Genomic DNA, 15,904 nt, shown 5'->3' on the forward strand with positions numbered 1-15,904 from the left:
GTGCTATATGCCATCATGTGCCAGCAATGCCCCGCTGCCATGTAAATTGGCCAAACCGGACAGTCTCTGTGCAAAAGAATAAATGGACACAAATCTGACATCAGGAATCATAACATTCAAAAACCAGTAGGAGAACACTTCAAACTCTCTGGTCACTCAGTAACAGATTTAAAGGTGGCAATCTTGCAACAGAAAAGCTTCAAAAACAGACTCCAAAGAGAAACTGCTGAACTTGAATTAATATGCAAACTAGATACCATCAATTTAGGCTTGAATAGAGACTGGGAATGGCTGAGCCATTACACACATTGAATCTATTTCCCCATGTTAAGTATCCTCACACCTTCTTGTCAAACTGTCTGTACTGGGCCATCTTGATTATCACTACAAACATTTTTTCTCTCCTGCTGATAATAGCTCATCTTAATTAATTAGCCTCTTAGATTTGGTAGGGCAACTCCCACCTTTTCATGTTCTCTGTATGTGTATATATATCTCCTTACTATATGTTCCATTCAGGGCCGGCTCCAGGCACCAGCCCACCAAGCTTGTGCTTGGGGCGGCACCTGGAGGGGGGCGGCGCGGTGTGGTGCTCCGGCTCCAACCGCCGGGGAAAGCGGAGCCCCAGCCGGGCACTCCGCCCTCCTCCCAGGGCTCCGGCCGCCCTCCCCCCCCAGCGCCCTCCCCCCGGCCACCGGGGAGAGCGGAGCCCCGGACAGGGCTCGCCGCCCTCCCCCCGGCGCTCAGGCCGCCGGGGAGAGCGGAGCCCCGGCCAGGCACTCCACCCTCCTCCCAGGGCTCCAGCCGCCCTCCTCCTCTGGCGCCCTCCCCCCGGCCACCGGGGGGAGAGCGGAGCCCCGGCTGGGGCTCACCGCCCTCCCCCCAGCGGGGAGAGCGGAGCCCCAACCGGGACTCGCCGCCCTTCCCCCGGCGCTCAGGCCGCCGGGGAGAGCGGAGCCCCGGCCAGGCACTCTGCCCTCCCCCCGGGGCTCCGGCTACCCTCCCCCCAGCGCCCTCCCCTGCCGCGTGGGGGGGAGGGAGGGGGGGGGCGCGCGCAGCCGGAGGCTTTTTTGCCTGGGGCGGCAAAAAAGCCAGAGCCGGCCCTGGTTCCATTCTATGCATCCGATGAATTGGGATGTAGCTCACAAAAGCTTATGCTCAAATAAATTTGTTAGTCTCTAAGGTGCCACTAATACTCCTGTTCTTTTATCAGTTTCTAGATTCTGATTACATTTTCCAGACAAGGATCCATCTATTGCATGTATATCTTTTCACTCCATCTACACTACAAAAATATCCATGTTTAAACAAGGTTGTGTAATAAACATGGTTGTGACTAAGCTGTCTTATAGTGTGTAGTTTCTTCTCTGTGTTGACATTTAAAACATATTTTTATAACTATGCTAGAGAGAAAACCATGTTTTAATCCTAGTAGATACATATGAGATGATTTTTTTCTCAAATTAATTATACACCAGTGTAACTCTGTTGGCTTCAGCAGGGTTACCCCTAATGTACATGGGGTTGTCTACACTTATACTGCTGCAGCAGCACAGCTGCACTGCTGTGGCACTTAGCGAAGATGCTACCTAGCCAACAAGACACCCTTTCTCGTTGGCATAGGAACTCCACCTCCCCTAATGCCAGTAGCTTGGTTGATAGGAGAAGCCCTCCCATCAACATAGCACTGACTACACTAGGAGTTAGATCGGTCTAATGATGTTAGTCACAGATGTGACTTTTACACACTCCCAAGCAATGTAGTTATACAGACGTACATGTGTAGTGTAAATCAGGGCTTAAGGAAGAGCAGAATCAGGCATAATTTCAACTGTCATAGTGTTGCTGGGGTTCTCAGGGCTACCAGGTATCCTGATGCAGAGCTAAGAGCTGAGCCCCTGCTAGAGCCCAGGAGCCCAGCTCTGTGGCAGGGAGCTTGGAAGCCTTGAGGACCCAGACTCTAGGGCAGTCTACATGGCAGGGTTGCTCTGGAACCACAAACCCTGGAAACACTGCAGTCCCCAGTCACAAGTCATTCCACACAGTGGGGTTGCCCCAGAGCCACGGAGGCCAGAAACCCTCCTGTAACCAATTTCAAGGCAGGCCATGTGGCAGAGCTGCCCCACAGCCATGAACCCTGGAAGCCCAGATTCCCCAGCAGCTCATCATGTGAGCTGGCAGGAAACCAGCCAAAGTGCCATCAGATCCCTGCCCGTGTTTCGTCAGGAGTTTGTTGAAACTGAGATGTTTTCACAAATGTTGTTTTGACAAATTGGCATTTTCCTAATAAAAATCTGTTTCCCTGGAAAATTCCTGACCAGCTCTGGTCCAAACACATTACATCTCCTGGTTCTCCTTTATCCACTAATTTGTTAACACCCTAAAAAGAATTATAATAGGTTAGAAAGATAATTTTCCCTTGCAGGAGCTCCGCTGGTCCTCTCTTTATACTATCATTAGAGCCCTACCAAATTCACGGCCATGAAAAACGCATCACTGACCGTGAAATCTGGTCTTCTGTGAAATCTAGTCATTTGTGTGCTTTTACCCCATACTATTCAATTTCATGGGGGAGACCAGCATTTGCAAATTGGGGGTCCTGACTCAAAAGGGAGTTTCAGGGGGGTTGCAAAGTTATTTTAGGGGTGGGTCACGGTATTGCCACCCTTACTTCTGCACTGCCTTCAGAGATGGGCGGACAGAAAGTGGCAGCTGTTAGCCAAGTGCCCAGCTCTGAAGGCAGTGCCCCATCAGCACAGAAGTAAGGGTGGAAATACCATACCATGCCATTACTTCTGCACTGCTGCCTTCAGAACTGGGCGGCAGAGAGTGGCAGCTGCTGACTGAGGGCCCAGCTCTGCAGGCAACAGTGTAGAAGTAAAGATGGCAATACCAAAACATGCCATCCTTACTTCTGCGCTGCTGCTGGTCGTGGCTCGGCCTTTAGAGCTGGGTTTCCAGACAGCAGCCACCGCTCTCCAACTGCCCAGCTCTGAAGGCAGCACTGCCACCAGCAGCAGTGCAGAAGTAAGGGTAGCAGTACCGCAACCTCCCCTACAATGACCTTGTGACTACCCCACAACTCCTTTTTGGGACAGGACCACTACAATTACAACACCATGAAATTTCAGATTTAAATAGCTGAAATAATGAAATTTACCATTTTTAAAATTCTATGACCATGAAATTGACCAAAATGGACCATGACTTTGGTAGGGCCCTAGCTATCATGTAAGTGTTTTATAATACTCTATTTTTTAACTGAATGTACATGGTCCTGAAGTAAGGCTCCCTGATCTGTAGTTCCAGGCTCACTTTAAGTACCTGTTTAAAAATAGCAACAACATTGGCTACCTTCCCATCTACTAACATAGTAATTAATTTTAATTCTCTATTAGATTTTTGTTAACAGCTCAGCCAAGTCATCAACCAGTCAAGATGACTTCTTGCTCTCTTATTTTATCCATTTGTTCCAGCATGTCTTAAGTTGACACCTCACTCTCTAGCACTGCCACATCTTTATTGCCACCTGTATAAAGTATCTCAGGGGTAGGTATCTGCCCATCATCCCCTTTTAGAAAGGCTGAGGTGTATTTTCTTAGTAACTTCTCTGCAGTGTCCTTTTCCTCCCTAGTAGTTTAATAAACCCCGAAAGGTTTCTTGCTTCGGATATTCCTTGAGAATGTCTTGTTTTTTGTCTTTATCTTTGGCTATTTGCTTCTCAAATTCCCTCTTGGCCCTTCTGCTGTACTATCTGCTTTTCAGAGGTACTGATCACCCACTATTCTCACTGAAGCAAATGAGAACTGTGGGTTCACAGCACCTTTGGAAAAAAATCAGGCCACGTTTTTTTCCATCTGCCCTGAATAACAATCAGTCTCTGGGATGAAATGCAACAATCACAGTTTACAATATAATCAATACAGTTATTTGGTCAAAAGCACTGAAGGAAAATTAGCAGGGAAATACGTACCTGGGGCTCGAGGTTCTTGCTGAGTGAGCACCAAGAGTTTAGTTCTCCTATTTATACTTGTACCTGCCATAGTAATAACCAATCAATTGCGTTAAATAGTTCCATTTGGTAGATTTATTAACTGTGTGGTCAGCTAGTTAAAATTTAGCATGTGATTACTTTAAAAACATCTTTGACCAGGATATAAACAGGATATAGAATAGTGGCTCCTTATTTTATACTGACACACCCATCAACATATTGTTTCTAAAAGGTCACAGGAGGTCTGTTGTGAGCAGGGCCGGTGCAACCCATTAGGCGACCTAGGTGGTCGCCTAGGGCGCTACAATTTGGGGGGCGGCGACTGCGGTGGTATTTTGGCAGTGGGACCTTCCACCGGCTCTGTGGGGGGCGGCATTTTGGGGCAGGACCTTCCGCCGCCTAGGGCAGCAGAAAAGCTGGTGGCGCTCCTGGTTGTGAGTCAAAAAGTTTAACTTAGAATCTGTTGGATTCTGCTTCCCAAAATTTGCCTAACAGCAGATCTGTTTATTTAGGGCCTATCCTAAATACATACAGTTGAATCTGCTGGAAGAGACAGAGATGACACATGGATGGGGGTCACAGGGGGTCACATGCCTCCCCAATTTTTGCTAGGGTTTGCTGGCCCTGCTTGTCACATGGTGAGGCCGGGCCTCCTTCCTGCATGGTAGCTGCTGGAGCCAGCAAGCTGGGAGCTGTGGCCATGCCAAGAGGCAGGGGCAAGCAGCTGGTACCTGCAGGGTGACCCGCTGCTGCCTCTCCCGCAGAGCTAACACCTGGGAGCTGCAGGGAGGGGCTGCTGAGAGTAAGAAGGGGGTGCATGCCTGGGGGGCGGGGCATGACTGAAGCTGTTGGAGGTGGTGAACCTTTAAAATGTGCCACCCCCCACTCAGCAGCCACCAGTCATCTTTGATAACAGACCTATCTCTTTGTGGCAGAGTTTCCTCTGAGAGCCCAATCTTTAGGTGTACAGCCCAAGGGTCAACCTGAAGAGTCCTGAACTCTGACAGCTTATCCCATGAGTGTGACAAGGAGGAACTGAGCAGCTGGTTTAAGAGCACGAAGCACCTGGAAATCATTCCTGAAGTCCAGGACAAAGTGCACACCCAGAAGAAACAATCTCCTTTCTTAGCTCTAAAACCTCTCTCAGTTCCCTGTGATATGCACCTCTGGCACCCAGCCTCTAGTGCAGGGTGACAGTGACATAGTCTGGCTGTACCAGCATTACCTGTAGGGGCTGGAGGAAGTGCTGGACTGAATCTGGTTGCAGTACTTCCTTCTCTCCTGTAGGTAGCACTATCCCAGCAGAGACAAACAGAACATTGAAGAAAGAGGTGTTTGTGGGGATTGATTATGGCTGTTGCTGGGACTATAAACAGCTCCAGAGAAGTACCACATCCTGGGGTGATTTGCATATCCTGGTTCAGAGCCGTCCCAGAAGAGATGTGAGACACAAAGAAAGGGTAACAGATTTATTTGGGCATAAGCTTTCGTGAGTAAAAACCTCACTTCTTCGGATGCATAGAGTCTATGCATCCGAAGAAGTGAGGTTTTTACTCACGAAAGCTTATGCCCAAATAAATCTGTTAGTCTTTAAGGTGCCACCAGACTCTTTGTTGTTTTTGTAGATACAGACTAACACGGCTACCCCCTGATACTTGACAAAGAAAGGGTGTAAAGGGCAAGTTTGAACTGACAGAGAGGCCTTCCTTTTGATGCCACAAACAGATGTGACCCCAAAGGACCTTTTCCATAATGAAAGAGACAAGGTGGGTGAGGTAATATCTTTAATTAGAGCAACTTCTGTTGGTGGGAGGTTCAAGCTTTTGAACTACACAGAGATCTCTGTGTAGTTCAAAAGCTTGAACCTCCGACCAAGCGAATATCTTTGGTGATATATAGGAAGTCCTCTAACATGTAAACAGGTCTGGTGTAAACAGTGGTAGGTTTGGGAGTTGGTAAAGTGAACTGAACATGCTGTGAGATCTTGCTTCCCAGTAGGATTGGAATTTGAATCCAGGCCAGGCCACTGAAGAAGAAAAGTTATTGTTTACCAGCTGTTCAGCAATTCACATGCAAAGTGAGTTAGCCCAGTTCCTAGTGGGACAGATATCCAAAGCATCCACCCCAATGCCATTGGCAGGCTCAGTACAGAAGACCTTGTTTACACTAGAAAGTTTGCTGTTTTAACCACCCCACCCTAGCATGGATGCAGATACTAGATATATAAGTGTTCGTAGCTTCCTGAACCAGAATAACCTATATTGACATAAGCCCACTTAAACATTTAAAAAACAAAACTAAATACATTTTTCATGGGAGCTCACAGCAGAAAACAAGCACAAGGAGATTTCCCTCAACTCCCTACCTCAGTCCCTATTGATTCTGCCTTTCTTCACCTCCCAAGTTCAAGGCAGTCTGCCTCTCCCCCTGAAAACCATCAGGGATATGGAAGTGTTCTTGATCTGGCTGGTTCTCTTTCCTCCCACTCTGGTATCCCTGCCACTTCTACCCCACACACCAATTAGAAGCAAGAAAAAGGACAGATTTTGGAGCCTGATTCTTTCTGCTATAGCAGTAGCTTCTATAGGATCATCTAGCACTTCTGTGCCTGCTCGATTAGCCCCTGTACTCTGTAGGTTTACTCTTCCACAAAACCTTCCCCGCATGTATATCTGCCACCGATGGAATATCTGAGCTGCAGAATACATGGATAATAACCAAAGGGTGTGCCATGTAGATTTGCTCCTCCCCACCTTGCCACTAGCATCTGCCACTGATCGGAAAAGAGACAAACAATTAAGGCTGTTGTGAAATTCACCAGCTGAAATCCCTCTCTTTTAATGCTGGTGCCCTTGGTCAGCTTTTGATCAGGTAAGTGAATGAGAACTGGCTTGAATTCTAAACACACAGAGGAAGTCTGGTACATAGACAAGAAAAAGTGGTGTCCAAATCTTCTAGTAATTAGCAGGACCGTTAAAAGGAATTTTTATTTTTAAATGTACTGTTGCAGGAGTACAGCACCAACTAGTTTACCATGGATATGTTAAATTTCCTAAATGCAGGTACTACAACTACTTTTAATGAGAGGCCTATACCAGCCAGCTTACATTTATTTTTAAAGGACACTCGCCTTGAATTTGTTTTTCAACTGACTAATTTTAATAACAAATCAGTTTCTGGTCCCATTTGAATAGTATATCCTGATTTCCTTCCCCACCAATGATAGTGTCTTTTCAGCAGGGAAGCGTGGGCACTCACCTAAGAGCAACACCATCCAAACATGCTTGACTCCACTCTTCCCTTCTGTGCCCATGCCTGCCTGTTGGCCTCCTCAGCAGCAGTATTGAGATAAGTCCACTTTATGCCTTTCTACAGCCAAGAGTGGAGACTAGGCAGTAAAGAACCACCCTTTCTGCTGCCCACCCCAATTCCCATTGCTCTCTGGCTCCATGAGGTTGCAAAGTTTTCAGATGATACAAAATTGCTCAAGATAATTAAATCTAAAGCTGACTGCAAACCTTTACAAAGGGATCTCACTAAACTGGGTGACTGGGCAACAAAACAGCAGATGAAATTCAATTGTAATAAAGGCAAAGTAATGCACGTTGGAAAACATAAACTGAACTATACGTACAAAATGATGGGGTCTAAATGGGCTGTTGCCAATCAAGAAAGAAATCTTGGACTCATCCTGGATAGTTCTCCGAAAACATCTGCTCAATGATCAGAGGCAGTCAAAAAAGCTAACAAAATATTAGGAACTGTTAGGAAAGGGATAGATAAGAAGACAGAAAATATCAGAATGAGATGATATAAATCCATGGGATGTCCACACCTTGAATACTGTGTGCTATTCTGGTTGCCCCATCTCAAAAAAGATATTAGAATTGGAAAAAGTACAGAGAAGGGCAACAAAAATGATTAGGTGTATGAAAAACCTTCCATATAAGACAACTGGGACTGTTTAGTTTAGAGACAACCAAGGGCCAGGGATATGATAGAGGTCTATAAAATCATGAATGGTGTCGAGAAAGTGAATGTGGAAGTGTTATTTACTCCTGCACATAACACAAGTGCCAGGGGTCACCCAATCAAATTATTCGGCAGTAGGTTTAAAACAAACAAAAGGAAGTACATCTTCACATAACTTACACAGTAGCGTAGCTAGTGGGGTGAAGGGGAAGCAGCCGCTTCCCCTCAGCACATTTTCCAAAAGCGGGGCCCACGCTCCGCTCTGAAGCTTGATCTGCCGGGCGGCGCTGGGCTCCTGCAGGCAAGGGAGGGCAGCACACCTGGAGGAGCCATGGGGAGGGGGCGGCATGGCTGGAGGAGCGAGGGGGGGCGCAGCATGGCGGCCCGCAACTCCCCCCCCCCGCTGCAGACAACTTTGATGCGAACAGTTTGGCGGCCGGGCCCCTGGGAGCGCTCCGCGGTGCAGAGGCAGTTGTCAACGATCAGGTCCGGGCAGTTCCTGCTGGTCCAGGAGAGCCCTGCCAGCGCGGTGGCAAAGCAGAGGCAGCGGCAGAGCCTGTGCATGGTGGAGGAGGGGACGCCGTGGCTCTGCACTGCTCGTGGCTCTGCTGCGAGGGCGGCTCGGTGCCCGCCCCGCCTCCTGCACTGACCGGGTCCCGGGGCGCCACCGGGGCAGGGAGGGTCTCCCCCGCCTCCTCGCGGCAGCCACACCGGGCGGACCTGTGGCCAGTCACTCCCAGCAGGAGCCTCGGCACCACCCTCAGCTCACCGGACTAAAACTCCGCCGAGGAGGGGAGAGCGCTTCCCCCCTCCCGCCGTGGCCTGTCAATGCAACCCGCCCACAGCCAGGCTCCGCCAGCAGCCCCGGGCAGGGCAGCACCCCAGGGCTGAGCGGGCGAGCCGGGCTGCAGCTCGCTCGGACTGCGCCTGATGGGGCTCGCTGCATTCTGCCCCCACCCCCCAAGGGGTAGGGCCAGTGCTGAGCCTGGGCTGGTGCTGCACGCGGCGAGCCCCTCCGAGGCAGTGACAGTGGGGTTTGCTCTCTGCTGCTGGCTGGGCTGGGCCTAGCGGCCGGGCCCCAGAAAGAAGCAGCGGAAGGGCAGGCAGTGGACTCCCAGGCTCTCCCGGTCCTGGGGGCAGCTCCAGCCACCTCTGCACAGAGAGCCCTGGGGACCCCAGCCCACTCCCATCCCTGATAACCCCTCCCCAAGCTCCATACCCTGTGTACCCCTCCCATGTACCCCATGCCCCTGCCTTTCGCTCCCCTCCACCTCCCCTCAAGTCAAACCCCCTGTCCCCCTCCCTCCACATCCTCCCCTTCACCTCCCCTCGTACCCCCGTCCTCTGCCACCCTCCCTCTACATCCCTCCCCTCCCCCTCCCCTCAAACCCCCAGTCCTCTGCCAGCCTCCCTCTACAGCCATGGGGGGGGGGCGGCGCAGCCAGAGGAGCAAGGAGGGGCGTGGCCAGAGGAGGAGCCAAAGGGGGGGGCACCTTTTTTATGTTTGCTCCCCCTGCTCTTAGAATCTGGCTACGCCACTGAACTCACAATCAACCTATGGAACTCATTGCTCAGGGGATGTTGTGAAGGCCAAAAGCATAACTTTATTTAAAAAAGAATTAGATAAATTCATGGAGGATTGGTCCATCAATAGCTAGTAGCCAAGATGGTCAGAGACACAACCCCAAGTGTCCCTAAGCCTCTGACCGCTAGAAGCTCGGACTGGATGACAGGGGATGGATCGCTCAATAATTGCCCTGTGCTGCTCATTCCCTCTGAAGCACCTGGCACTAGCTGCTGTAGGAAGACAGGATACTGGGCTAGATGAACCATTGGTGCCAAAGGCAGAAGTTGAAGCAGGCTTTCTGCTGTTCTAACTTCCCCTGGTGTGCGCAGTCAGGGATCCGGGAGTTGCAGCCAGCTTTCTGAGGCCACCACTCCCCATTATGCAGCACAAACAAAGTGGAGAGTCAGGGACATAATGTTGAAAGGAAGAGGAAACATTCGGAATATTAAAAACAAACTGGTATGCAACGCACCATTTCTATATGTTATTTGGATTAATTGAAAATCATAAACAGTTGCCCAGTATTAACCCCTGAAGATGAATTTTTTTTAAACATGAGTTGGTACCCTAATTCTGCCTGCTTCTTGTTTACAATGTAACCTGAAAGTGAGAACAGGTATTTGCATGGCACTGTTGTAGCTGGCGTTGCAAAAGATATTTATGTGCCAGATGCACTAAAGATTCATATGTCCCTTCATGCTTCAACCACCATTCCAGAGGACATGCGTCCATGCTGATGATGGGTTCTGCTTGATATCGATCCAAAACAGTGCAAACTGATGCAGGTTGATGTTCTTTTTTGGTGGTTTGAGTTCTGTAGTTTCTGCATCGGAGTGTTGCTCTTTTAAGACTTCTGAAAGCATGCTCCACACCTCATCCTGCTCAGATTTTGGAAGGCACTTCAGATTCTTAAACCATGGGTCAAGTGCTGTAGCTATTTTTAGAAATCTCACATTGGTACCTTCTTCGTGTTTTGTCAAATCTGCTGTGAAAGTGTTCTTAAAACAAACATATGCTGGGTTATCATCCTAGACTGCTATAATATGAAATATATGGCAGAATGTGGGAAAAACAGAACAGGAGACATACAATTCTCCCCCAAGTAGTACAGTCACAAATTTAATTGACGCATTATTTTTTTAACGAGCATCATCAGCATGGAAGCATGTCCTCTGGAGTGGTGGTCGAAGCATGAAGAGGCATAAGAAAGTTTAGCATATCTGGCATGTAAATACTTTGCAACACTGGCTACAAAAGTGCCATGCGAACACCTGTTCTCACTTTTAGGTGACATTGTAAATAAGAAGCAGGCAGCAGCATCTCCTATCAATGTAAACAAATTTCTTTGTCATAGGGATTGGCAGAATAAGAAGTAGGACTGAGTGGACTTGTAGGCTCTAAAGTTTTACACTGTTTTGTTTTTGAGTGCAGTTGTGTAACCAAAAAAAAATCTGCAATTGTAAGTTACACTTTAACGATAAAGAGATTGCAGTTCAGTACTTGTATGAGGTGAACTGAAAAATACTATTTCTTTTGTTTATCATCTTTACAGTACATACATTTGTAACCAAAAATAATAATATAAAGTGAGCACTGTGCACTTTGTATTCTGTGTTGTAATAGAAATCAATATTGAAAATGTAGAAAAACATCCAAAAATATTTAATTGATATTCTATTGTTATAAGTGTGATAATCGTGATTAATTTTTTGAGTTAATCACGTGAGTTAACTGCAATTAATTGACAGCCCTACTTTTAATCATCTTAATTTAAATGAAACAAGCACAGAAACAGTTTCCTTATCCAGAGCCAGATTAGCAATTGGGCCAATGGGGCGCCCCTGGAAAAATAGGTGCCCCCACGCCCTGACCCACTCCACCCACCTGCACAGTGCTCCTGCCGGGGAGCAAGGGAAGCCCCCGCACCCCAACCCCTCTCCCTGGCAGGAGCACTGGGGGGTGGAAAATGGGGGGGACTGCAGGTGGAAGCAGTGGGGAGGAGCCCCCACTTACTCTGGCCCTGAGCCCCAGAAAACCCTAATCCACCTCTGTCCTTACCTTGTCAAATCTTTTTTTTTTTTAATTTTCCCTTTATTTTTTAGTCATTTACATTTAACACAGTATTGTAATGTATCTGTTTTTTTTCTCTCTTTCTCTCTCTGCTGCCGGATTGCATACTTCAGGTTCCATGTTGTGTGATTGACTGGTCAGTCCGTAACTTTGGTGTTTGTAACTCTGCTTATTCAAAGTTTTAGCGTAATAGGAGAGTCATTTATTGCATATGCTTTCAGAAGTTGAAATTCATAGTTCTTTAAAAAATGGAAACTCCTAAATTTAAACATCCTACCAGTAGAAAAATTGGGAAATTGAGAAATGAAATCTCGGTTCATGTAGTAAAAGCCGACAAACTATAATATTGTAGAATGGGATTTTCAAAAGGGCCCGAGAGAGCTGGGTGCTTAAGTGCATAGAAATGTCAACTGCAGTCAGTAGACATGAGAGTTGAAATCATGCTCTCCTCAATTCCAGTGTAATTCACCTTCCACTAAAATACAAGTATTGAGCTCGCACCTTCCACTCACGTAGCATTGCTGTGGCTGGGTGTAACAGTGCTCACTTGGGATCTGGTTGGGGAGCACGGCCTAGTGGTCATGGCCGCAACCCCTGATTCCCAAGGGAGTTGTGGGGAGGGGAGCCTGGGCCCTCCCACTCCACTGGGCTCAGACCCAGGGGCCTTTGGGCCACCAATGGTCTGGCAACCAAGATTTGTTCTCCCTGGGCCACTTCCTCTTGTCCCTCCCCCACCCCCCTGGTCAGCTTAGTCCAAAGCTTCCCCCATTGAGGAAGTCCAAACAATATAAGTAAGAGGGATTACCAATGTCCAGGGTCCACAGGCAGGGGAGAGGGGGATACTTCCCTTTCTGATTGTCTCTGGGGTGGGGCGTTCCTTCCCTCAGGGTGGGCTCCTTTGGGCAGCTGTGTCAGAGCCTTTAGGCTTCCCTCTGCTCTGCATTGCGGGGCTACTCACCTCCAGCTCTACCACCCAAATGAACTGTTTCCCTCTTTTTTTTTAATTCCTTCAGCAGATGGAGCATTTGCTGCAGGTGTGGCAGGGCAGGGCTGGCTGAGTGGAAAATAATCCCTTAACCCCTTGTTGACCAGTGTGGTGTTTGTATACCCCATCACACACCCTCCCCCTCAAGATGGAACCAGGAGACCTGTGGCCATCTGATCGCTCCCCCGCTTCCCTGGAAAAGAAGTCGGCGTTCTGGTGGGCTTCCCTAGCTCAGTGCTGAATTTGGAATGCTTAGGGCTGTGAATGCGTAGGGCTGTATTTTATAAAACAAAGCAAAAATACAAATTTAACATAACAAACTAACAATTTCTAACTGGAAAACACGTATAAAGTAGTACAAAAATCAAGTGCAAGAGTCAAAATTAAAAACAGTGTTCCACTTAAAAAAACCTGTTTTTATATATACACAAACATCAAACAAATTAGATTTTTACTAGGAAAATCTATTTTTATAGACAGAAATACAAATTTGGATTTAATGGGATTGGTGTTTCTGCATTTTTCTATCACAAATTCGCTTAATATTAGGAATAATGCTGGAAAGTTGAATCCTCATGTCAGGTGCAGCATCAAGTCTATTCCTATATTTGGTTTTTGTTGCAGTATACTACGAAGATCACGTCTCTCACAAATAAGTTGTAGTAAAAGGAAGGAGCACTTGAACTGCACGTTTAGCCACATTAGAGTACTCTTCTATTAGGCTGCTCCAAAAATTATTCAGCGGAAGATCCTTAAACTTTTGTTTCAAATCAGAGTCAGAAATTAAGTCAATTAGGCTTTCATAATCATGCACAGTAAAGCCGACTGGTTTGGCTGTAATTACAAATGGATTTCGAACCCAAGCATTATCATCAGTAGTTGTAGAAGGAAAATATTCTAATAAAGAGGCCTGCAAGTCACGTAAGTGCTGTAAAATGGTGCTGGAAACTTCTTCATGGACTGTAGAATTTATTTCAGTCAGAAATTCATGTACTGTAGGGAAGCAGTCGAAGTTATTCTGTTCTACAGAAGATGCCCAGAATTCCAGCTTCTTTTTTAACGACGAAATTTTATCCATTGTAAAAATGGTCACATTCTTCCCTTGCGGCGACAGATTAATTTCATTTAATTTTGCAAAAATATCTGCAAGATATGCAAGTCTCAGTAGCCAGGAGGAATTTGTCAGACAGTCATTAAATTTGCATCCTGAATTATCTGAAGTGAAGAATACCAGTAGTTCATTACAAAGCTCAAAAAGCCTCACAAGCACTTTTCCTCTGGATAGCCACCTCACTTCTGTATGTAAAAGAAGCGTTTTGTGCTGACTACCCATTTCCTCACACAAAATTTTAAATAACCTGGATTGAAGTGGTCGAGATTTGACAAAATTGATCATTTGTACTGCTTCATCGAGCACAATTTTCAGATATGCTGGTATTTTTTTAACTGCAAGTGCTTGTCTGTGTAGAACACAATGGTTCTTAGTGCTTTCTGGTGCCACACTTAGGATTCGCGTTACAACTCCCTTCATCTTCCCAATCATTGCCCGAGCACCGTCAGTACATACATCAATACATTTTCCCCAACTAATTACGTGCTTTCTGATAAAATTGTTGATGCAGTTGAATATTTCTTCTCCAGTCGTGTTGCTTTGCAGAGATTCACATAAGAGCAGGTCCTCTTCAATAATATTATTAAATCTATATCGGACAAATACTAGTAGCACAGCAAGTCCTGAAACATCAGTGGACTCATCTAGCTGCAATGAATACTCATGGCAAATTTTCAGTCGGCAAACTAGCTCTTTTTCTATGTCATCGGCAAGATCTTTAATACGGCGTGCAACAGTATTATTTGACAACTGTACAGCATCAATTTTTTTACCAGACTGCTCGCTCAACATGCACGTTACAATATCTTTTGCGCAAGGCTTGATAAGTGTTTCTCCAGTAGTGGAAAGTGGAAGTCAAATCCTAGTGAGGTAAATAGAAAGGAGCATAAACACTGCCAAATTAAGTGTAAAAATTTAATAAGAAAAGCCAAAGAGGAGTTTGAAGAACAGCTAGCCAAAAAATCAAAAGGTAATAACAAAATGTTTTTAAGTAGATCAGAAGCAGGAAGCCTGCTAAACAACCAGTGGGGCCCCTGGATTAGGGTTACCATATTTCAGCGAGCAAAAAAGAGGACGGGAGGAGCCCCGCCCTAGCCCCGCCCCTGCCCCTCCCACTTCCCGCCCCCCCCTGACCTCCCAACCCTCCCCCCGTTCCTTGTCCCCTGACTACCCCCTCCTGGGACCCCTGCCCCTAACTGCCCCCCAGGACTATCTAAGCCTCCCTGCCTCTTGTCCCCTGACTGCCCCAACCTTTATCCACACCCCCACCCCCAGACAGACCCCTGGGACTCCCATGCCCCATCCAACCACTCCCCACCCACTGACAGCCCCCCCCCAGAACTCCCAACCCATCTAAACCCCTCTGCTCCCTGTCCCCTGACTGCTCCGATCCCTCTCCGCACTCCTGCCCCCTGACAGCCCCCCCCAGAACTCCCAACCCATCTAAACCCCTCTGCTCCCTGTCCCCTGACTGCTCCGATCCCTCTCTCCACTCCTGCCCCCTGACAGCTCCCCCCCAGAACTCCCAGCCCCCTACCCCCCCCCCCCGCTCCTTGTCCCCTAACTGCCCCCTCCTAAGACCCCCCCCAACTGCCCCCCAGGACCCTACCCCCTACCTGTACCCTGACTGCCCAAAACTTTCTCCACTGCCCCCAAAAAGCCCCCCCTGTTTCTTGACCTCCACCTCCAGAACCTTCCTGCCCCCTGACCTCCTTACCCTGCTGCTCAGAACAGAGTTGGGCTCTGTGCAGCCGAGCCGGACACGTGGCTGAGCTCCCGAGCACAACAAAACCCGGTCTGGCCCTGCACAACAAAACCCGGTCTGGCCCTGCACAGTGTTGCCGGACTGGGCTGCAAGGCAGCTGCTGGCTCAGAATGCAGGGCGGATCCGGCTCCTCTACAGCTGCTCCCGAGTCCAGCCCGGGACTTCCCTGCAGCCCTCCCAGCCACTCTCTGCTAATCCCGGACATTGTGAGAGCTTTGCAAATTCCCCCCGGACGCTATTTTTAGCACACAAAAGGAGGACATGTCCGGGGAAATCCGGACGTATGGTAACCCTACCCTGGATGATCGAGATACAAAAGGAGCGCTTAAAGACGATAAAGTCATTGCAGAGAAACTAAACGAATTCTTTGCTTCAGTCATCACGGCTGAGGATGTTAGGGAGATTCTCAAACCTGAGCCGGCTTTTGTAGGTGACAAATC

The 15,904-nt window shown here is 47.8% G+C and overlaps 1 protein-coding gene across 1 annotated transcript; it reads right to left on the minus strand.

The window, feature by feature from the left end:
* Positions 1–13,078: 13,078 nt before the first annotated feature.
* LOC101944055 (zinc finger BED domain-containing protein 5-like) lies at positions 13,079–14,545 on the minus strand (the record flags this gene model as incomplete). Its single annotated transcript, XM_008171794.2, is given in 1 exon segment — positions 13,079–14,545. A coding segment is annotated over 1 exon segment (1,461 nt), but the record flags the coding sequence as incomplete, so codon positions are not given.
* Positions 14,546–15,904: the final 1,359 nt, after the last annotated feature.

Source organism: Chrysemys picta, chromosome 1 (genome assembly GCF_011386835.1).
Source record: "Chrysemys picta bellii isolate R12L10 chromosome 1, ASM1138683v2, whole genome shotgun sequence".
NCBI classification, from domain to species: Eukaryota; Metazoa; Chordata; order Testudines; family Emydidae; genus Chrysemys; species Chrysemys picta.